The sequence below is a fragment of the Sinocyclocheilus grahami genome, unplaced genomic scaffold (assembly GCF_001515645.1).
Source record: "Sinocyclocheilus grahami isolate Dianchi unplaced genomic scaffold, SAMN03320097.WGS_v1.1 scaffold4.1, whole genome shotgun sequence".
In the NCBI taxonomy this organism is placed as follows: domain Eukaryota; kingdom Metazoa; phylum Chordata; class Actinopteri; order Cypriniformes; family Cyprinidae; genus Sinocyclocheilus; species Sinocyclocheilus grahami.
This window is the reverse complement of record NW_015505183.1, coordinates 2,281,822-2,305,056: the sequence shown is the minus strand read 5'-3', so window position 1 is coordinate 2,305,056 and position 23,235 is coordinate 2,281,822. Positions and strand designations below refer to the sequence as shown.

The 23,235-nt window shown below is 39.0% G+C and overlaps 1 protein-coding gene across 1 annotated transcript in view; it reads left to right on the top strand.

Annotated features, from left to right (window-relative positions):
• The first annotated feature begins 3,777 nt into the window (after positions 1 to 3,777).
• The window catches only part of LOC107582702 (la-related protein 1B-like), a 43,387-nt gene continuing 23,929 nt past the window's right edge, over positions 3,778 to 23,235 (top strand). The window contains exons 1-3 of the mRNA XM_016268643.1: positions 3,778 to 4,489; positions 15,971 to 16,032; positions 22,043 to 22,102. Of these exons, the coding sequence (XP_016124129.1) occupies positions 4,135 to 4,489; positions 15,971 to 16,032; positions 22,043 to 22,102 (477 nt within the window). The 5' untranslated portion in view covers positions 3,778 to 4,134. The remainder of the gene's footprint in view (positions 4,490 to 15,970; positions 16,033 to 22,042; positions 22,103 to 23,235) is intronic.

Sequence of the window (23,235 nt, the reverse complement as noted above, 5' to 3'; positions counted from 1 at the left end):
GACCAGGTGATGACGCTGTCCCCGGACAGCGTGAGGAGATCCCTCAGCAGGATCAACGCACGCAAAGCTCCGGGTCCTGACAACATTCCTGGTCGTGTACTGAGAGACTGTGCAGTGGAACTCACCGATGTCTTCAGACATTTTCAACATCTCGCTAAGTCAGGCTGTTGTCCCCACATGCTTCAAAGCTACCACCATCATTCCAGTCCCGAAGAAGTCATCTCCATCCTGCTTCAATGACTACCGTCCAGTTGCACTTACCCCCATCCTCATGAAGTGCTTTGAACGGCTAGTCATGCACCACATCAAGTCTGCCCTCCCCCCCCCTCCCTGGACCCCTTCCAGTTTGCCACTACCCTCCACTCAGCACTCACACATCTGGACAAAAAAGACTCATATGTCAGAATGCTGTTCATAGACTTCAGTTCAGCATTCAACACAATCATCCCTCAACAGCTCATTCGCAAACTGGTCCAGCTGGGGCTCAACACTTCGCTGTGCAACTGGCTGTTGGACTTCCTGACTGGAAGACCTCAGGCAGTACGGGTCGGCAGTAACGCATCCAGCACCATCACACTGAACACTGGGGCCCCTCAAGGATGTGTGCTGAGCCCCCTCCACTTCATTCTGCTAACACACGACTGCACACCGTCACACAACTCCAACCTCTTCATTAAGTCTGATGACACGACTGTAGTGGGTCTCATTAGCAACAGAGATGAGCCGCCTGGCCGGGTGGTGCAGTGAAAACAATCTCCCTCTGAATGTGGAGAAGACGAAGGAGATTGTTGTTGACTTCAGGAGAGTGCACACTCAACATGTTCCTCTGACCATCAACGGTGCGACTGTGGAGAGGGTGAGTAGCACCAAGTTCCTGGGTGTGCACATCACAGAGGACCTCTCCTGGACTGACAACACCGCAGCACTGGCCAGGAAAGCACAGCACCGTCTCTACTTCCTCCGCAAACTGAGAAGAGCCAGAGCCCCGGCCCCCATCATGTGCACCTTCTACAAAGGCACCATCGAGAGCATTCTGACTAGCTGCATCACTGTGTGGTATGGCGCCTGCAACGCGTCCTGCCGCAAGACACTTCAACGCATAGTGAGAGCAGCTGAGAAGATCGTTGGTGCCTCTCTCCCCTCCCTCCAAGACATTTACAACACCCGTCTCACCCGCAAAGCCCTCTGCATTGCAGGTGATCCCACCCACCCAACACACAGCTTCTTCAGCCTGCTGCCATCAGGGAGGAGACAGCGGAGTCTCCAGGCCAGGACCAGCAGACTGAAGGACAGCTTCATCAATCAGGCTGTCAGGAAGCTGAACTCCCTCCAGACCTTGCTCCCCCCTCTCTTTTGCCCCACGCACCTCTGAGCTCTAACCCCCGTAACGCAATTTCAGTTGTCTGTATGTATGTGCTGTACATGTGGCAGACTTTGACTTGACTTTGACTACACAAGCATTATCCCTGCACTACTTTTCTTTGGCTTAAAGGCACAATATGTAAGAGATTTTTTTATTAAAATATCCAAAAACCACTAGAACAGTGTTATATATTTTGCTGACTTGTGTACTTGCATTATCCCAAATGTTTTGAAGAATGTTTAGATCCAGAGAAATAAGCAATTTTAGCTAGTGACACGGACCGTGTCCATAGTGTCATTGTGTCGCCTGCCAATGACGTCATACACCCTCGAGTTCCGGTTTTGTTTTGTAGAAAACATGGAAACACCAAAGACGCTTTAATATGTTGTGCATTTTAATAGACCGGTGACGACCGCACAGAGTAGCATTATAACAGAACTTTCAAATGTATCTAAGCTGCTTTTTTCCCCCACATACACACGACCGGAAGGAGTGGAAGCGGTCGACTGTGGCATAATAAAAGCTCTGCTGCTTTCGAGCCGTGTGTCACGCTCGTTCAGCGGCCTCGTTTCGCTTCGACGGCTTTCAGCCTCACCCTGCTTCATTCTACTATGTTAACAAATCATTAGCTCATCCATGAACATGATTTCTGCCCGAGTCCCATCGGATTGCATCGGCTGTGGGGATGAAGACGACAACTCCCATGATTCCGCACTCAGTCACAGCATCATTAAACTACGACTTTGTCTATTTGTTTATTTTGAATGCGCGCCCTCTAGCGGCGAAAATGACATATTGTGCCTTTAAGGAAGACGTTTTATGACCACTATGCTCTTTGTCCATGTTGAATCAGAAACGAGATTACATATTATTTCAGTTAATGACATTATGATCTTCTCGGAGAGTATAGTTATAAATGATCAATATTCGTCTTTTTGGACAATTTTACTTGAATAAAGCAAAGTTAATGTCTATTAACCATACGTTATTTAGAATAAAAGTGATTCACAACTGGCTTATAACAAATTACTCATAACCAGTAGTTAATTATTTCTTTGTTTTGGGGGAAAAAATCGTGCATAAATGAGATGAATAATTTGCCTGTAGTTTTGCTTCAGAAGGAAAAAGAGACCTTTGTTAGCTAATTTTAATACTTGTACGGACATTTTTTTAATAGTATTTCCCATTTGTTATAACAAAAAACAGTCACACCAGTTGTGTTTTGCAATACAAGAAGTAAAATATAATTTATATGTTAATACAGTTTTAATCATATCACGAGATGTATTTTAGTAATTTGGAGCAAAATAAAAAGGAGTGGCATTATTTTGTGAAAGAACCCCATCTGGTGGTGTATTTAAAAAATACTTTTATTACCATTTTCTTCCAAAACATCTTGGGTTACATCCACAATCATTGTTAATTTCATCTGTCTTCTTTCATTAATAGCACAAATTCTGATAGATAAACAGTAACTTTAGTTGTTATTGTTGTGCCCTCAGTGTGATGCTCAACCATACTCAGTTCACGTGCTACTTATAACATCTATCTGTAAACGTATTTGTAATTTGGCAAACAGTCTAAACCAGTTGATGAAATCTGTTATATCTCGTTTGATGTTTTAAGTTTTTGTAAGTCTGTGACTGTGTGCTGACTGGGGGAAAGGCCACGTCAGACTGCCTGTGATCAGTGTTGCCAGATCCCGCTAGAAAAACAAGCCACCATGACAACACAAGCCCCAAACAAACAAACCTCTTAACAGAAATAAAAAAAAAATGGCTTGAACTCATTGAAGTACTGTATTGTACAATGAACTTGCATAGCATAAATTAAACAAGGTAAAGCTGCATTTTAATACCGACCATCAGAAAAAAGGATTAATCAAACTATTTCTTCTACCTATGGTAAAAGGGAAAAGTGTGTACTTATAATTTGGGGTGAAGACAGTAATTTATCATATTAAAACATGAACTTTACTGGACAGCATATTTTATGTTATTCTATTTATTTGCAAATGAAATAGGTAGGTATTTCGTGAGGTATAGACATACAATCAGATTTTTTTTATTATAAAACATTGATTATGAAACACTGAAAGCAAAACAAGCAAATATATATATATATATATATATATTGAAAAAATATATTGGGGAAAAAAACATTTTTGACAGCTGCTATTAATGGTCAGTCATACGTTGGTGCGGTATGGGACCAAGCTATCAAGTCCAGATATTCTGGAAATAAACATAAAAATGCAACCAGCTACTCCCTCTATCTATGTGAAACTTTATAAATAAAACAAGCCATTAAAAAAACAAAAAAACTAAAACAAAAAGTGGACATGGCAACACCGCCTTTGATCAACCACGTTCTACTGTTCTGCAGTACCGCCGTGTGGCCGCGAGGGGCGACAGAGAGGCGCCACACAGTCGTCCAATGACTCGTGGCCGTTCGTAGTATTTCCTTTTATTTAGGTGAGTTGCAGATCGGCTAAATCGAGGAGTGGGTCGAAAACATTGGTAACGTTTTTATTTTTTTCGTTTGGCTTACTGTAATCGCACAACATGGCTTCTTTAAGGGATCGAGCATTTTGACATTTAAGAACACGAAAAAGTCCGCTGCAGCTCTCCGCCGTGTTTCAAGCTGCTGGCTGTCAATTTGTGCTCTAGCTGCAACAGCTTTGACCGAGTCTTTTTCTTCATTTGCGCTGGAAAATAACTATTGCAAGATAGTGAAAAATTACAACGCGAGGGCGTTTGTGCTTTTGAACCATGACCACTGAAGTTGCGAGTGACTTGGACGTGACAGTCAGTTGTTTGGGCGAAGGGAACCAAAACAAGTCGGACACGGATCGACCCAGGAAACCTGATCGAGCGAGCCACGAGGAGGGACGGCAGGATCCTCCTCAGGTCGACTCTAAACATCTAAAACAAGGGGTCATGGAAAGTAAAGCGGATGGGTTAAGCACGGACAACACGAACGACAAGGAGAACGAGCAGAATGCATCAAGCCACAAAGCAGCAACTGCCAAGAAAGTGACCGAGGCTCCTCCGCCAAAAGTGAACCCGTGGACGAAGAGGAACGCGTGCCCTCCTAATAATGCCACCAACAGCTCGCTACAAACAGGTAGCGAGTTTATGCTCACAACAGCACACATATTTATGCCTCCAACAGCGTTTATTTTCATTCACACATTTGCTCTGTTAGCTCCATCGCATGTGCTACTGCAAACAGGAGCGGCCATTAAACTCCTGTCAGTTCACTTTTATGCCCTTTTTCGCGTGGTCGTGCACCTGTGCTTTGAAACGTATGATAACTGCGGCTATTCTCTCAATTTATGTTAATTAATCAACTTTGTGCCCATATCCGTAAAGTGTGTTTTTCATACATGGTCAGAGAAACGGACCAATCAGTGGCGGGGGCGTGGTCTGTTAGCTTTAGCACCGGTGATGGGACGTCCGACTCATTTCACCGAGTCGGTTCTTTTGAGCAGTTTGTTTGATTAAGTGATTCAGCCATTGTTGTACGTTATTATAACGTCGTCCTTGGCAACCTGGCGTGACATAATGCCCTAAAACATTTGAATAAAAACGTATGTGGACATTTGCTGTTCATTAAAGTTTTATTATTAAGAGTGTTTATTGTAACTTGATTAATCACAGTTTAGTTTGTTCTAATGAGCTGAATAAAGGGTCCAAACTGTAAACTATAATTAGAATTTACATTAATCGGTTCTAGAATTACAGTGTGTAAGCGCGTTGATAAAACTGGCATTAGATAAAGCCGTTAACATGTTTCCAATACGCTTTATTTGTAACATTACGATTCGTAAACAATTCAGAGATCGCTTTGGTCTCATTGAAAAGATCCGACTCTTAAGAATTCATTCACGAATCGGACATCACTATTTAGCAACGCGCTAACACTTGCGATTGTTTCATTCTCTAAAGCGGTATTGCAATGAAAGTCAAACTACTCTTCACTCATGTGAAATGCTCTATAAGTGGTGGTAACCGTCACTGTAGTGTTTTAGGCTTTTAGTCTCGGAGCCTCGTTTGTGGTTTGGCTGACATGTGCTGTGCTGTCCTGGCTCGCCTGACTAAAAACACGGCTGTTGATAGAAGTTAGATAATACGTAAAACACACATATAAGAACCTGTCCGTATCATGTTACTCATTGGTACTTATAGAGATTGTTGGAATATGTTTTGGGCTAGTTTAAGTCGTTTTAGTTAGGTTAAACGCACTGCATGTTGTTGTCAGGAAGCCCGGAGGTTTTTTTTCCCCATTTGTGATGTGACCAAATATGGTGGTAGTGGGAATAAACGCCCGTTCCACTTGATTCTAACGACAGACCCGTGTGTGCCTCGATCATTTGGGTGTATTTGGTCAGACTTGCTGATGTGGGCAGATTTAACCCCTCTCCCCACCCCATCTGATCGAGTTGCACGGGAGCACGTGGAGTGCTGAGCAATGCAACTCCAGCAGGAGCTCATGAGAGGCCTTTGCACCCTCATCGCTCTAAGCTGGAGTTTCAACCCCACTCATACAACTGCTAAACACTTCATCAGTACTTGAACACTTGGTTTTTGGATCCTCATAGTGTTTGTGGTAGTGTGCAGCTCACCTGTTGAGCTGACCTTATGAAAATGGTAGGTTTAAAGTAATGTAATATTAGACCACTCCCTAAACTGAGTATTACTGTGGATGCTTATAAGACCATCTAATGGGTTTTGTTCACATGAGTGTTAGGAACGTGCCTATGCATGTACATTGTTGTTTAGAGAATTTTTTTTTAAGATGTTAAAATTTCTCCTATCCCAGCTTAATAAACAGAGACGACTATAATTTAGCTATTCGTTGTATAATTTCCCTGATGAGGTGTAAATACTGTGGCACATTGTTCTGTTTAATTTAAAATAGATTGGCTCCAACAATGCCAATGGTTTTGGGCGACACCATATGTTTTTTCCGACTATGGTTGATGGGGGAAGTGTTTAGGAAACCTGTTCGAAAACAGGTAATGTTAATGCCTTAAAAGAAGGCATTTCATCTTTAAATAACTTGGTTTGAATAACTAAACATTACTGACAGTAGTAAGGAAATCACAAACCAAAAGAGCAAGATATTTGCAGATGTACAATTTTGTTCATAAGCTTGTTGTTGAATCTCAGAATTTCAGGGGCTGATCGAAACAACTTTAAGAAAGTTTGTGCATCTCAGAAAAAAAATATGCTTTAGGTCATCATTCGACTTTTCAGTCTTTTTCCAAAAATAGTATAAATATATTAAGCTTTTGACAATTAAGGTGTGATTCAGTTAGCAAGATTTCTGCAAAATTTTGCGGACAAAAAAGGTCCATTGTCTGTTGTCAATAGCATATAAAAAGGAAAGCTCACACAGAAGTCACTTAAAACCTGTTGGCGAGCGTGGAAAATTATATGACCAACTTGAAAATAGCAAAATCTGCATGGAAGACTTTTTTTATTCACACGTGAAACTCGTCCGTGAAATTTCACTAAGCAACGGTAAAGATGGCTGCACCTTTGTGTCTTTGGATACCAGCTAGACTAGTATTAATTTGATAGGATGGGTTCCCACTTGATACCTAAAGTACACAGTTTATTAGTAATGCATTAAAAGTGATTTTAGTTTTTACTGAAATTTAAAAAAATAAAAATTTTGTTTATTAAGTAACTTAAGTAACTGAACTCTGTATGATGTCCAGGGTGTTATGTTCTCAGGTGCTGCATTAAACCAGTCATAGTAAAGTTCTTCAGCCTCCTTTCGATTTTTCAGCTGAACAAATTTCTACACATTGCTTCTCTAGCATCATGTTTGGTCACAATGAAGTGTGTCCACACTGCCAACTTGTTTACCTTTTGTCACTGTTGTGGGCATGAAATGGACGCTAACAACAAATTATTTTTTTTTTGCTGATTATTTTCAGTTGCTGAACTTTTGGACTATCACTGCCTATTATTTGTTTGTTTGTTTGTTTTCTCCTTTGTATCCAGTGTTGGGTGATAGACATCTTGTCAAATAGAGATTATGTTTTCAAGCCACTCCTGGGCAATCAGTGTTGTGTATGGTGATTAAATTCCTCTGTGTCAGTCTTCGAATGATTAAACCCCTCAGCCGAATTACATTCCGTTGAGTAGGCCTATCTGAATTACATGGCCAATTTCCTGTTTTTCCTTATGAAAAACAGTTGTGTTCAGTTTGAATGGAGACATGTCATAAATGAGCGTTTCTCCTTTGTGGTTTGACCAAACCAGTACAGTCTGTTGTTGTGTGACTGACTTATATGTCAATCCATATGCATTGCATGTGTCATTGTTCTGGGGAATAAATGGAGCTGTAGATTTTACTGACCTTGTAAAGCCAAAGCTCTTTGTGCTGTCTGTAATGTGGGATTCATGTCATGATTCCAAGTATTTGCAAATGGGACAGTAATATGAAAGATGCTATTAGGTTGATCCTCAGGGATCCGTGTTGAAAATAAGAAATGTGTGCTTTGCTTTGATTGATCAGAATGCGGTCAGATGATATATGGACTGATAGCAGTGTTTTAAGTACCATTACTCTGGTCTTAGACTCTGTACACATGACTTATTAGCTGACATTTGAGAATAGACTGCTCTCCTGTCAAACAACCATGGGGTTTGTTGTAAGCGGCTTTGTCTGTTTTGACTGCAGTGGTACCTGTATGTGGTCATTTTTTAGGTTATAAACTTTTTGGCTTAATGTGAATGTCACATTTTCAAACGCTTTCTAGTTTTACCAGTGCAATGTTTATGGACGGTAAGATGTTTTTGAGCAAAGCCTTATGGTTATTAAGGCTGCTTTTATTTGTTAAAAATACAGTAAAAGCAGTCATATTGTGACTTTATTTATGATAAAGTAAATAATTTATTCCCGTGATGGCAAACTTGATTTTTTTTTTTTGTAGCCATTACTCCAGTTTTTAGTGTCACATGATCCTAAGAAGAATCTAGATCATAAAGAACCTAAATCATTCTATCATCTTGGATAGAAATCATTCTAATATGCTGATATTCTAATATACTAATCATTCTAATATGGTGCTCCCATTTTTGTTTTATAATTATCAATGTTGAAAACTGTGAATAGAATGTTTTATTTGATAGTTACACCACTTGATATTTTTAAACAAATTAAGTTAAAACTTTTCTTGAAAATGCTTTTTAAAACTATATGAAACCAACATAAATACAAAGAGAACATCTTGAATGCATTTAAAACTAGATGTGTTAGAATTAAAAAATATATCTTTTTCTTTTTCTTTAGCATGTCATTGACCCTATTTGCTTGACAAACTTTTGCTAAGCTTTTATTCATTGGCATAGTAAAAGCGGCCCAACTGGCTTTACATAATGTTACTGGCTTGACATTTTAGTGATTTAAACGAGCGTTTGCATCAGATTAAGTTGTTAAGCCTCAGGCGGTATTTACTGACAGAAAGGTGTCGGCGGGACAGTATCAGTAAGTTTGAATGTATGGTCACACCCCACACTGTCAGCAAGCACCCAGTGCCTTATCATACAGGCCATCCTTTCAATAATGATAAAAGACCCCGGACACTCCCAGGAATAGGCGTCCCTCTCTGTTGCCTGTTTAATCCCAACAGCTCTCTGTGTGTTTTTTTGTTTTTTTTAAGTAAAGAAATTTAAACCGGTTTTGTTGGCTATTACGACAAAGTAGTGTTTGATTCTCCCACAGGGAACAAGCTTTGAATGTTGCTGTATTTCTGAAGAATAAAGCTGATTTGAATTGATAATTTAAGGCCAGAATTTGGCCTGTGCGATATTGACAAAAAAAAACTATCGCGATTTTTTTTGATCAATTTTGCGATTTCGATTTTAATCACGATTTTGACACACACAGACATGCTTTACAGTCATAAATGCATTCAGTGTGAATTTGAAACATATTATTTCCAAAAGGAAACCAATTAGAGCTTTATCAAAAAACTGTACCATGTCTCTAGAACAGACATAAGGCAAAATAATCACTAAGTAAAGGTGTAACAAAATGTCTCTAGAATAGACGTATGGCAGAAAAAAAAATCCCGTGTCCAGGGATTTTTTTTAGCCATGCATTGGTCATAGAGCTCTTTGTGGCGTTGCCTCAGATGTTGAACCAGATTTGTTGCGCCAAATTCACACGTACTCCGTCTGCGGTGCGTATACAGTACGTGTATGCGGTGCAGAAGCAGCACGGACTCATTTTGCTTTCGCACAGGACGCGTTTGCAGTCCGCTCCTGATCCACGGCTGCTTACCACAAACACAACATTTATCCATTATTTTGATTTCAAATCCAAATGCTGTTACTGAAAATGCTATTTCAGCATTGTGATTCTCTTTTATCACAGTACGGTAATACAATCTTTCATAGACAGATTCACGTTTAAACTCAATAAATATAACTTTGTTTAACTACCACCACGAGTGCCATCTATTATTGCCTTGTTTTTCAAAAACAAATTCCTTGTTTTAAATCTAGCCAAAAAGCCATGTGTTGACTGTGAAACAGTAGACTTTAATTATATGCATTTATGGTGTAATTACGAAATTTCCGTGTCAATCCATGTTAATTTTTACCGCGAATAATGCGTCACTTCAATGTCACTTTAATTCAGTGCGTGCAGCACAGCAGAAATAGACTTCGTGCGGAAACGATCGCACCATGACTGCTGCAGACGCACCGCTCTCGGACCGCAATCGTGTGCAGTGTGAACGCTCTGATCCGTTAACATGGGCGCGGAAAAAATACACACCACAGATGGAATGTGTGAACCTGGCGTTACGTTTGTATGCCCGCCCGGTCTGTTCTGTTCTCGTACTCCATTTAGGCGTGCTGCATTCTGATTGGTTCGGATAGCATACTGCGGGAGGTAGGGAGCACGGAAAATCGTGCTATTAATCGATTTAGAAATCCCGCAAGCTCAAAACGCTTTTTTTTAATGACCATTTCGATTAATCGCACAGCCCTAGCCAGAATGTTAATTTTAGACTGTTCATGATTGTTTCTCCAGAACCACAAATTTAAACTCCTCCTGTGCAATTGTGAAGCCCCCGATGTTGCAATGAATGGATTGACGTTCATCAAAAGTCAGACATATGGTTGTATCACATACATTGTGCTAACCTCCTAAACGTTCTTGTCTTTAGGCTAGACCAGTGGTTCTCAACCCGCGGCCCATCACGAATTCAAATGCGGCCCACGGGATGTCTGTGCTGAACACAATTTTAAAAACAACTTTCAGTTTTACAATTCATTTTAGTTTTTACATTAATTTAAAAATGTACTAAACAAATATAAGCTATAATGTTTTTATGTAAAATAATTTTGTTTTTCGTATATTATTTTCAGACATGAGCAGACCTGTACTCACATAGCCTAATTAACGTTACGCATTTAACAGACACTTACAAGCGCGCACTTTGACATAATTCAATTCAAATAGTCATCAGCAGCCATTAGTTCGGTAAAATTGAGCATCAGAATGGACACATTTGTTATTAAGGGAGAAAAAACTAAATGTGGAAAATGTCAGCGAAGGAACGCATACAAGAGTAGTCGCAGCGGTGAAGGTAGGAGAGTGCTGGGCCTGGACTTTCGGCATCAACTTTCAGTTTGCCCCGCCACTCACTTGAAGATGACGCGTTTGCAGTCCGCTCCTGATCCACGGCTGCTTACCACAAACACAACATTTATCCATTATTTTGATTTCAAATCCAAATGCTGTTACTGAAAATGCTATTTCAGCATTGTGATTCTCTTTTATCACAGTACAGTAATACAATTGTTCATAGACATTCACGTTTAAACTCAATAAATATAACTTTGTTTAACTACCACCACGAGTGCCATCTATTATTGCCTTGTTTTTCAAAAACAAATTCCTTGTTTTAAATCTAGCCAAAAAGCCATGTGTTGACTGTGAAACAGTAGACTTTAATTATATGCATTTATGGTGTAATTACGAAATTTCCGTGTCAATCCATGTTAATTTTTACCGCGAATAATGCGTCACTTCAATGTCACTTTAATTCAGTGCGTGCAGCACAGCAGAAATAGACTTCGTGCGGAAACGATCGCACCATGACTGCTGCAGACGCACCGCTCTCGGACCGCAATCGTGTGCAGTGTGAACGCTCTGATCCGTTAACATGGGCGCGGAAAAAATACACACCACAGATGGAATGTGTGAACCTGGCGTTACGTTTGTATGCCCGCCCGGTCTGTTCTGTTCTCGTACTCCATTTAGGCGTGCTGCATTCTGATTGGTTCGGATAGCATACTGCGGGAGGTAGGGAGCACGGAAAATCGTGCTATTAATCGATTTAGAAATCCCGCAAGCTCAAAACGCTTTTTTTTAATGACCATTTCGATTAATCGCACAGCCCTAGCCAGAATGTTAATTTTAGACTGTTCATGATTGTTTCTCCAGAACCACAAATTTAAACTCCTCCTGTGCAATTGTGAAGCCCCCGATGTTGCAATGAATGGATTGACGTTCATCAAAAGTCAGACATATGGTTGTATCACATACATTGTGCTAACCTCCTAAACGTTCTTGTCTTTAGGCTAGACCAGTGGTTCTCAACCCGCGGCCCATCACGAATTCAAATGCGGCCCACGGGATGTCTGTGCTGAACACAATTTTAAAAACAACTTTCAGTTTTACAATTCATTTTAGTTTTTACATTAATTTAAAAATGTACTAAACAAATATAAGCTATAATGTTTTTATGTAAAATAATTTTGTTTTTCGTATATTATTTTCAGACATGAGCAGACCTGTACTCACATAGCCTAATTAACGTTACGCATTTAACAGACACTTACAAGCGCGCACTTTGACATAATTCAATTCAAATAGTCATCAGCAGCCATTAGTTCGGTAAAATTGAGCATCAGAATGGACACATTTGTTATTAAGGGAGAAAAAACTAAATGTGGAAAATGTCAGCGAAGGAACGCATACAAGAGTAGTCGCAGCGGTGAAGGTAGGAGAGTGCTGGGCCTGGACTTTCGGCATCAACTTTCAGTTTGCCCCGCCACTCACTTGAAGATGTTCAGGCTAGAGCCCTGCACGGGCCTCAAATATATGACGTTCAGGCCCTAGCCCGGCCCTTGTCCAACAGTTTATCAGAATTACCGTCCCAAGCCCGTCTTTTTTCCCCCTTCTCCCAAAACAGCTTATACTACTAGTTTCAGCTATTAAAATAGTTCAGTTTTGTATGTAATGGCAAAGTGATTATATTTTGTTTCGTTTTTTTATTACGTTAATTTAGAAAAACGTTTGGAGCATTTTTTGGTCGTTAAATATAAGTTTTTGTTTTTTTAAAGTAACGACCAAGCGGCCAGTGGCAGACAGTAAGCTGCTCATAGCCTATGTTTGATCAATTTAGCCTTCTCAAATCATCATGACTTGACTAAAATAAAATCTATAGATATAAAACAGTTCAAGCATATAACAATGTTTAACCATTAAACTTAGATAAATGTGCGCTGTATCCAATAGTTTGTGCGGAGTGGAACTAAAGCGCGCTTTGTAGGACATGGAGGCGCCAGCGCAATCACTTGTATTTTTTTCAGTGGATACGCAGTCATATTTGCTCATAAAGGTAAGAGTAATACATCATTCCGAACTGTAAAGGGTCTACTTTTATTTGTAGAGCTGAGCTGGATGTTGACATCACTGGGTTCAATGATGAACTGTCTTTGGCTGGGAGGTTGGTGTTTGCTGTTGTCATTTTGCATTGTTGACACTGTTTTCCTGGTTGATGCTGTTCAGTTGCTTTGACACGGTCTGTATTGTTAAAAGCGCTATATAAATAAAGGTGACTTGACTTGACTTGACTATTTCAGTTAAACGAAGTTGAGCTCCTAAGTCAAGTCAAGTCAAGCCTTTATTTGTGTAGCACTTTTAACAATACAGATTGTGTCGGGGGCAGCTGTGCAGCATTGGTTGGGAGAATAGTGAGTCAGTGGTGCAGGATGACAATGGTGAACACTTAATTTTCAGTTGAGGGCAGTTCATCATTGGATTCAGTGATGTCGTCATCCAGCTCGGTTCAGTTTAAATGGTATCTGTGCAATCATTTGCAATCAGGTCGACGATATCGCTGGAGGTTAGGTGCCGGGGGCGACGGCGGCGGGGGGCCGGGGCTCCATCGGTGACAGAGTGGAGAGGGGGCCGTGGGAGGGGCCGGGCTCAGTCTGGAGGCCAGTTCTCTGGCCAAATGAAACCAGCAGTTACATTTTTTTTTAAATATTGTAGAAACTTAATTTGCTGTAAAGTTGCTTTGCAATGATTTGTTTCGTGAAAAGCGCTATACAAATAAACTTGAATTGAATTGAATTTGTGTGCACTTGCAATATCAACAGAACGTTGTGCTTTATTAAAATAAAGAAAACAAACACGATGCGCTTTCTGCCGTCTCGTCTTGAACAGGAGCGCTTACAAAAATGAACCGAATCTCAGGGAATACATGCCTCACAGACATGATAAATATATATATATAGAAAGCTTTAAATTACTACTTAACTAAATAAAACAAATCAAAAACTAAAACTCTTTCATTATAATCATAATCCGTAAAAATGCACTACTCTCTAAAGGCACGTCTGAGGAGATGGCGAGTCAGGATCGACAACTTCATCCTTGTGACACAGACTCAGAAAACACTAGTTTATTAGTAAATAATTCAAATATCTCCTTACTATTTCCCCTCTGACACATTCATGGTAATTACTTTTGCCGGTGCTTTGCGGCAAGCTTTAGCCTATTGTCTGCATTTGAACACAGAACTGTTCAGCTGCGCTGACTGCACGCTCACTGCTGCTGGACACTAAACACCGTTTAGAATACCACTTTCACTGGCCCTCATAGAAATGTTGTATGCTGCTCCATCTTGCAGAGGAAGTTAATGTTTTACGCATGTGGATGCATGACCTTGCTGTGCAGGTGCTGGCGTGTGGCTTTACAATCTAAGTGAAGCTGTTCCCAGATAATTGACCACAGCACTTAGTCCGTATTGACCTGCCACACTGGACACACAGAGAGAGAAAGAGAGACGTTTGTAGATTTTAAGTGCAGATCTGTGATACCCGGAGGATGAAAATCCAGTGTTCATACATGAGTCACGTGAATAAAGAAATGCAATATTTATGGTCATAGTTTGAGCTATTAATTAACTAAACTTTGTAGCCTGGAGTTGTTTTATAGATAATCCAGACACTGTGCTCATGTATTTAACAGCCATTTTGAAATAATGTGTAGTGTGCCCTGCGAAAAGCCTGGAAAGGTGTTTTACCAAGTGTTATAAAGCATTGCTTTGACATTGCACAAGTCTTTCCTGTTTGAAATAGTTTTAACAGGTGGGTTACTGTACGGATGCGTGTGTAATATGTAGGAGTTGGTTTAATGTGTAAATGCCCTCAAAGAGTCATTATCACTTTAGTTAAAGGGGTCCTATTATGCTTTTTCACTTTTCCAACTTTAGTTAGTCTGTAATGTTGCTGTTTGAGCATAAAAAAGATCTGCAAAGCTCAAAGTCCACTTCAAAAGGAGATATTTTATTGAACAGAAATCACTTTTCAAAAACTACAACGAACGACTCGTTTGGACTACAGTGCATATTTTCCAGGATTTGTGAAATCACAAATATCGATGAATGGGACGAGACCTGGTTAAGCTGCACTAGAGAAGGCAACGAGTGTTATCACTATGTCGGAGACGCGCTAGTTTCCCCAAGGCAGACGTACTTAGAGTGGTTACAACATCCGGGTTTAAATCACGCTCAAATTGATTTGATATTGATGCAATATTTACACTGAAGCTAGCAGGCGGTTATGGTAAGGGGCATGACATTTCCCGACCAGGTCACCAAGTGCTGCCAATCACAGCACACACTGGCCCAGCTAACCAATCACAGCACATTTCGTATTTCAGAAGGCGGGCCTTCATTTGATACAGGAACTATTCGAGTCGTTCATGCCAGACTGGGGAGCGAGGTGTTCTAATAATGTAAAATATGTGAAAAATAATGTGTTTTTCGAACAGCCTAGTATGAGAGCATGTTCTAGTACACCCCCAAAACAAAATCAAGACTTTGTAAAAGAGCATAATAGGACCCCTTTAAACTTAGAAAGTTCAGGTCATACTGCACGTGTCCACTAGAAAAGATGAAACTAGCTCCATATCGACTGAAAATCCAGAGTTCTTCCTCTGTGGAGGTGTGTACAGTGATTGTGACTGGCTTCAATATGTTGTGTGAATGAATGATCAATAAAGTCATTGTGTAAATGCACAAGTACAGTTAGGCTAACTGTATTTCTGAATGTCTGAAGTGTTCATTCAGTGTCAGTTATAGTCAATGAAAGCAACCAAAGTGCCCTTGAAAGCTGAATTAAATATAGTAAAATTATGTGACGGTGTGGTTTTAGCTTTTTATTTTGAGCATTTAAGCACTCTCTCTTTCTTTCTCTCTCTCTTTCTTTCTTTCTCTCTTTCTTTCTCTAATGAACTACATCAAGCATAATCACTCTCTTGTTTTTGTTCTGTCCTCAGAACCCCAGAGTCCTACCAAAGTTGTCCGTGTCAGCAAACCCAGATCCAGGAAGACCAGTAAGGTAAGTAATTTTTATGCAGTGGATCACCAACAGTGGAGCTGCGACCTGCATTATTTGTTTAATGGAGATGAAGTCATAAAATTTAATCCCTGCCATTAATTATAGATACTATATAAATCCATATGGATGGATTATATATATATATATTTTTTTATCTGTCTATTTGTGTAAATCGGCAGTTTTTTCCTCCAGTCTGTTTGTGTAACAGAATCTGGATGTACTGGATCAGAGGTCAGCAGCAGCCAGTCATTGAGCAGATTGGCTTGTGTTTGTATTTAAGTGGATATTTGTTCGCTCTGTTCTGTCTTTTGTGTGGGTGATAGTCAACAGAGTCAGCACATGAGTTTTTGACTTTTACCTCAGCGGGACATTCCAGAGAGAGCACATAGAGGGCTCAAATTCAGTCCTAAAGGGGGCAGTAGAGTTGTCCCCATGACTGACTCCAAGGCATGTTAGTTTGTCTCCACTTACTGACACATACAACACTCGACAGGTTCCCTTGTACATTCGTGACCCCTAGCATGTTATTCTATGCTCATTCCTCACGCATAAATTTTTTTTTAAAGGAATGTGACATGTTTGGTTTGTTTTGGTCAGCCTTGTTAGTTCACGACGTTGGTTACACCATTTTAACTCCAAGGCACTGCCTTACAAATTCAGTTTCTACGGTCTAGCTTTAGCATCTGGGACACCCAGGACCCATTTCTGGACGATAGTGGAATCCGATACGCCGCTTGGAATTCTAGGTTGCTTTGCGGCTTGAGGAATGATTGACGTTCCTCCGGTAATAGAAGGTGAAATGATCTCTGAGGAAGGAACAGCCACACTTCCCCCATGGCGTCCAAATAATGTTTTGTGTGTTAAATTAGGGCTGGGTAAAAAATATCGATATCTCGATATTAATCGATTCTCATTTTTTTCGGAACGATATCAGTTCTTAAATCCCAAGAATCGATTAATCTAGCCTGTTTTCAGTTAATGGACGGAACACTGAAGGGCACTTCCCATTAGGCCTGTCACGATAACAACTTTTTGTTGTGCGATATATTGCCCCAGAAATAATTGCGTTAAGCAATAATATTGTCATTTTAAAGACCATTTTATGCCACTGAATATATCATCATAATGTAACAGCATAATAATGCAAGAAGGCCTACACACTTTCAAATGACAACAAACTTTTAATTTTGAAGAATATTTAGATCATGGCAATTAAGTATCAAAATCTTAGATACCTTAAAAAACTTGAATAAATAGTAAATAAACATTTTCTAACTAAAAGTAACAAGTAGAAAAAAAGAAAAATGCACAAAGAACTTGTATGGAGATTTTTCCATCTACAGATTTTTCCCAGACCTTTTTTCTCTGTAAATTAAAGTTGCACACTATTGCTGAAAAACATGTCTGTATACACAAAGGCACAGCTCCCTAAACAAGGCCATATCTGCAGATTAAACTTTGTAGAAGAATTTTTTTAATTTGAACTAGCACCTCATGACTACACCACGTTATATACGAGAAGCTGCAAAAGACACAGGCGTAAGTGGAACGTACAAAACATGGTGACATTATTTTTGAAGTAAATATAATTGGTGATATATTGCGTCACCAAAAATTATTGAGGTCATGTACATATATTTTGCCCAATAAGTCGATATATTGATTATTGCGACAGGCCTACTTCCCATCCAATATATCACAATAAGCATTGTGCTTTGGTACTTTTAATATGAAACAAAGTCTCAGATTGCAAATTCTGTCCATTGTATTGTACAGTATTCAAACAATAAATGCCGTATTGGCGCTGTTTAATGTGGAGTAATAGATCGCGCTGTAGCGCATAGCGCACGTGATCTCCTCCATATTAATACCAGTTTCAGCACAAAATAAACATGAATAAACATCCGAAGTTAAGTTAAAAGAAAGATTACAACTTTACAATTCCAGAGAGAGCACATAGAGGGCTCAAATTCAGTCCTAAAGGGGGCAGTAGAGTTGTCCCCATGACTGACTCCAAGGCATGTTAGTTTGTCTCCACTTACTGACACATACAACACTCGACAGGTTCCCTTGTACATTCGTGACCCCTAGCATGTTATTCTATGCTCATTCCTCACGCATAAATTTTTTTTTAAAGGAATGTGACATGTTTGGTTTGTTTTGGTCAGCCTTGTTAGTTCACGACGTTGGTTACACCATTTTAACTCCAAGGCACTGCCTTACAAATTCAGTTTCTACGGTCTAGCTTTAGCATCTGGGACACCCAGGACCCATTTCTGGACGATAGTGGAATCCGATACGCCGCTTGGAATTCTAGGTTGCTTTGCGGCTTGAGGAATGATTGACGTTCCTCCGGTAATAGAAGGTGAAATGATCTCTGAGGAAGGAACAGCCACACTTCCCCCATGGCGTCCAAATAATGTTTTGTGTGTTAAATTAGGGCTGGGTAAAAAATATCGATATCTCGATATTAATCGATTCTCATTTTTTTCGGAACGATATCAGTTCTTAAATCCCAAGAATCGATTAATCTAGCCTGTTTTCAGTTAATGGACGGAACACTGAAGGGCACTTCCCATTAGGCCTGTCACGATAACAACTTTTTGTTGTGCGATATATTGCCCCAGAAATAATTGCGTTAAGCAATAATATTGTCATTTTAAAGACCATTTTATGCCACTGAATATATCATCATAATGTAACAGCATAATAATGCAAGAAGGCCTACACACTTTCAAATGACAACAAACTTTTAATTTTGAAGAATATTTAGATCATGGCAATTAAGTATCAAAATCTTAGATAAACTTGAATACTTGAATAAATAGTAAATAAACATTTTCTAACTAAAAGTAACAAGTAGAAAAAAAGAAAAATGCACAAAATGGAGATTTGGAGATTTTTCCATCTACAGATTTTTCCCAGACCTTTTTTCTCTGTAAATTAAAGTTGCACACTATTGCTGAAAAACATGTCTGTATACACAAAGGCACAGCTCCCTAAACAAGGCCATATCTGCAGATTAAACTTTGTAGAAGAATTTTTTTAATTTGAACTAGCACCTCATGACTACACCACGTTATATACGAGAAGCTGCAAAAGACACAGGCGTAAGTGGAACGTACAAAACATGGTGACATTATTTTTGAAGTAAATATAATTGGTGATATATTGCGTCACCAAAAATTATTGAGGTCATGTACATATATTTTGCCCAATAAGTCGATATATTGATTATTGCGACAGGCCTACTTCCCATCCAATATATCACAATAAGCATTGTGCTTTGGTACTTTTAATATGAAACAAAGTCTCAGATTGCAAATTCTGTCCATTGTATTGTACAGTATTCAAACAATAAATGCCGTATTGGCGCTGTTTAATGTGGAGTAATAGATCGCGCTGTAGCGCATAGCGCACGTGATCTCCTCCATATTAATACCAGTTTCAGCACAAAATAAACATGAATAAACATCCGAAGTTAAGTTAAAAGAAAGATTACAACTTTACAATCCGTATTCGCTCAATCAGTGTTTCAGCTGCGCAGACGTCAATATAATGGCTTGTAAACAATGTCACGTAACGTCCCATTTAGTGGTCGACCGATATATTGCCAATGCCGATATATCGGCCGATATTTGGCATTTTTCAAATATCGGCATTGGCCGATAAGTTTTTCTGTTTGGTCGATGCGTTTGTGGCGGGACTTTTATTTTGACTGCACTGAGAGTGGCAGCTCCTGAACACAGTGCTCACATTCTCCCTCTTGTTCGATGTTGTCATTAACAGTGCTGTCCACGGGCAGAAGTCTGTCTAATAATCAGATAGAACTGTTAAACAAATGAATAAAAATGTATACAAAAAAGTATTATAACGATTGCTTTTATATTGTTAGTAATAGAAAGGGAAACATTATAATACTTTCTCATTTGCCGTCAGCATTCAGCAAATACGCATTTATATAATTTAAACAAATCTTTGAATGACTAATGAACATCTAATTTCAAAAACCTTGCAAACTTATGCCGCTTTTCCACTGCGTGGTACGACTCGGCTCAGTACGGCACGGCACGGTTCGACTCGTCACGGTTTGCGTTTCCACTGCAGTTCAGTACCGCTTTAGAGTGGGCGGGATTATTCACATGTCGTTATAGTTGCGCCGCCTCTACTACCACGACTCCTTAAAAAAAATTTTCATTCCGTGTCGCCCCATCAAGCTCTCGCTGTATCCGCTCCTCTGCTATCAATGAGAGGAACGTCTGTTCTTCTGCAACAGACAACAAAACTTTTTGGTTGTTAAAAAAGGTGCGCTCGTTCAAAACAGTTGCGTTTGATCCTTCGCTGGCTGTGCTGATTTAAATCTAGCGGTTTGTGTCGCAAGTTCAGTGACGCAGGTAGTGACGATTCTCCAATCCGTGATTCGGCCAATCCGTGATCAGCAGAGTTTACACGTCACGTTTTGGTAATGGTACGGTTCACTTGGAACCCCAACCGAGGTGGTACTAAAAAAGAACCAGGTACCAGGTACTGTACCCAGTGGAAAACCCCCAAAACGTGAACCGTACCGAGCCGTACCGTGCCATACCATGCAGTGGAAAAGCGCCATTAGTCGAATCCAGCTGTGAGATCTTATGAAGTGTGCATTTGTATCCTGCACGATCGTGTGTACTCTGTGTGAAGGTCGGCCCGTGCGAATTGAATACGGACAGGAGGAGAGTTCAGCTTCATTGAGACGCGCGATCGACAAACTTTAAACTCATGATTTCAAATTATGCTGCTCTTCATTCTTTGCCCAATGTCATATTCATGTCATTTTCACTGTGTGCTGTATGTAAAATGAGTGTTACCTTGGCTTTATTTGAAAAAATGTGATTCCCAATGCACACAAACTTCCCAGAATACTGAGTGCCCTGTTGGTTACAATGTTTTTTAATTATAGTTTTATTAAATATTTGTTTATTTGTGAAAAATACTTTGCCATTTAAAGTATAAGCATGTTTATTTTACACATTAATTTTTTTTAATCCATTTTCAAATAATTTCAAATTTCTTAAATATTAAATAAAATTATATCGGCCATCAGCCACCCTGCTTTCCAAGATATCGGCATTGGCATCGGCTGTCAGAAAAACAATATCGGTCGACCACTAGTCACATTTACCTCAGAAAAACATATTTGGTGACCATAAACTCATTAGTCAGCTGAAAAATAAACTGTAGAGAGGGGCATGTTGCTAAATATATGCACCATATAACATATTCATTATAAATTTGACTGTTCTTCAATGTTTAATTTATGTTTGAATAAATTCATCAAGTTTTTATGACAGCCACCATTTATATAAAAAAAAAACGAATTGAAGTAGAAATATTATTATGTAATTGTGACTTTATTATTTTAAAAACTTCATTAAGTGAAATTTAAACAAATCAGTCCATTTTAACCTTCAGTATTATAGTAACGTAGTACCAACTGACTCTCATGTATATTTTACAGATTTGAAATCTTTTTTCCTTGAGAAAATTTGGCATGTACTGTACCTGATATATATCCAAAATAATCGATATTGAATCTAATTGTAATCTAATCGAATCGCAAGCTTGTGAATGAGAATCGAATCGAATCGTGAAATTTGTGTCAAAACCCAGCCCTATGTTGAATACTGACGAAGTTGTCGTGTAGATGGAAACTCGACATGAGGAGTATTTGATGAACAGAAGTCAGTGGAGTGGAGCAGCTACCTTTTCATAAATCATTCAAACTGGACATTGAGAGAGCATGCATCTGCGCATTGCTTTTCAGTTTGACAGTCATTAGGAAATAATGTTGTCTTTTTTTATTTTTCTGTTTGTTCAAATCAAATAAGGTGGTGTTAGTTTTCTGCGTTTCCCACTTATTTCCTAACACAGGAATTGGCTGTTGTAGTAATTAATAGATCATGATGAAGGATGGGAACTTTCAATACAGATGTAACTTTTGTTTCTTCTTTTCCTTCGTTCCCTTTTGCAGTCGAGTGACTTCAGTGACATCACAAACTGGCCTACCCCTGGAGAAATCGCCAATAAGGAGGTGAGGAAGACACTGCATTTCAATTTAAATCTAGCTGTTTTGTATAAAAAAAAATTCAGTTTTTTCAGGCCTTTATTATTTGATTTACATAATGAAAACAGTGACACATTTTATTACCATGTGATTTTGATGTGGGACATTATAATAATTACTAATTTCTTAGTATGTTCAGCTTGAAACGGAAGAGCTGCTGTGTATGATTTCTACTGTTACTAATGGTCTCATATTAATATTTCTAATTTTAATTTGTTACTTTAGTCTTGGAAGACCTGGATGCTGTATATGAGCGAAGTTTAAAAATCATGGCAATTTCTATAACGAATATGATTTTTTTCTTGAAACATCAGAAAATATGGAATTTAATTTATTTTAGATATGCAGATATAAACTTGGAAGGTGGGTGTCTACAAGTCAAAAATGTTTTAGGAATAGTTCAAGAAATATAACATAAAATAAAAAAAGATTTATACATTTATAAAATGAAATAAATCCTGGCATTCTTCACCCTCTTGACTTTCCAGAGCCTCATGATTGTTTTTTTCTTCTTCTGTGAAAGGCAAAAGGACATTTACTAAGATTGGGACTTACAAGTAACTAGTAAAATAACGCATTACTTTGTTTTCCCATTTATTCACTAACACCTTAACTGTCCCCAAGTTGAGAGAAATTGGGAGCGAGGTGCAGAGGCACTTCCTTTAGTCTGAGGCTTATTAATTTCACTTTTGGTGTGAAATGGCTTTTACAGTTGACAAATATATAACTTTTGGGTTTTTTGTTATTTGTAAAGCAATAAAGCAAGTAGGCCTATATAAATTATAAAACAAATAAGCAAGCCCAAAAGTAATGCAAAAGTTAACGCAAAGCATTAATTTCCATAAAAAGTACTGTAATAAATAGTTACTTTTTTATGGAGGAACACAATATTGTAATGCATTACTTTTAAAACTTTCCCCAACACTGTTCAAATCATGTATTTGTGCGCATACAACATGTTTCTTGAAAAGACTTGGATTATAGCGCACAAATAATATGGAGTATTTTTTACCATGATTGTATAGATCCGATTTACTTTCATTGAATGGGAAAGTGCAGCCTGGACGTTCAGTTAAACATCTTCTTTGGTGTTCCATGGA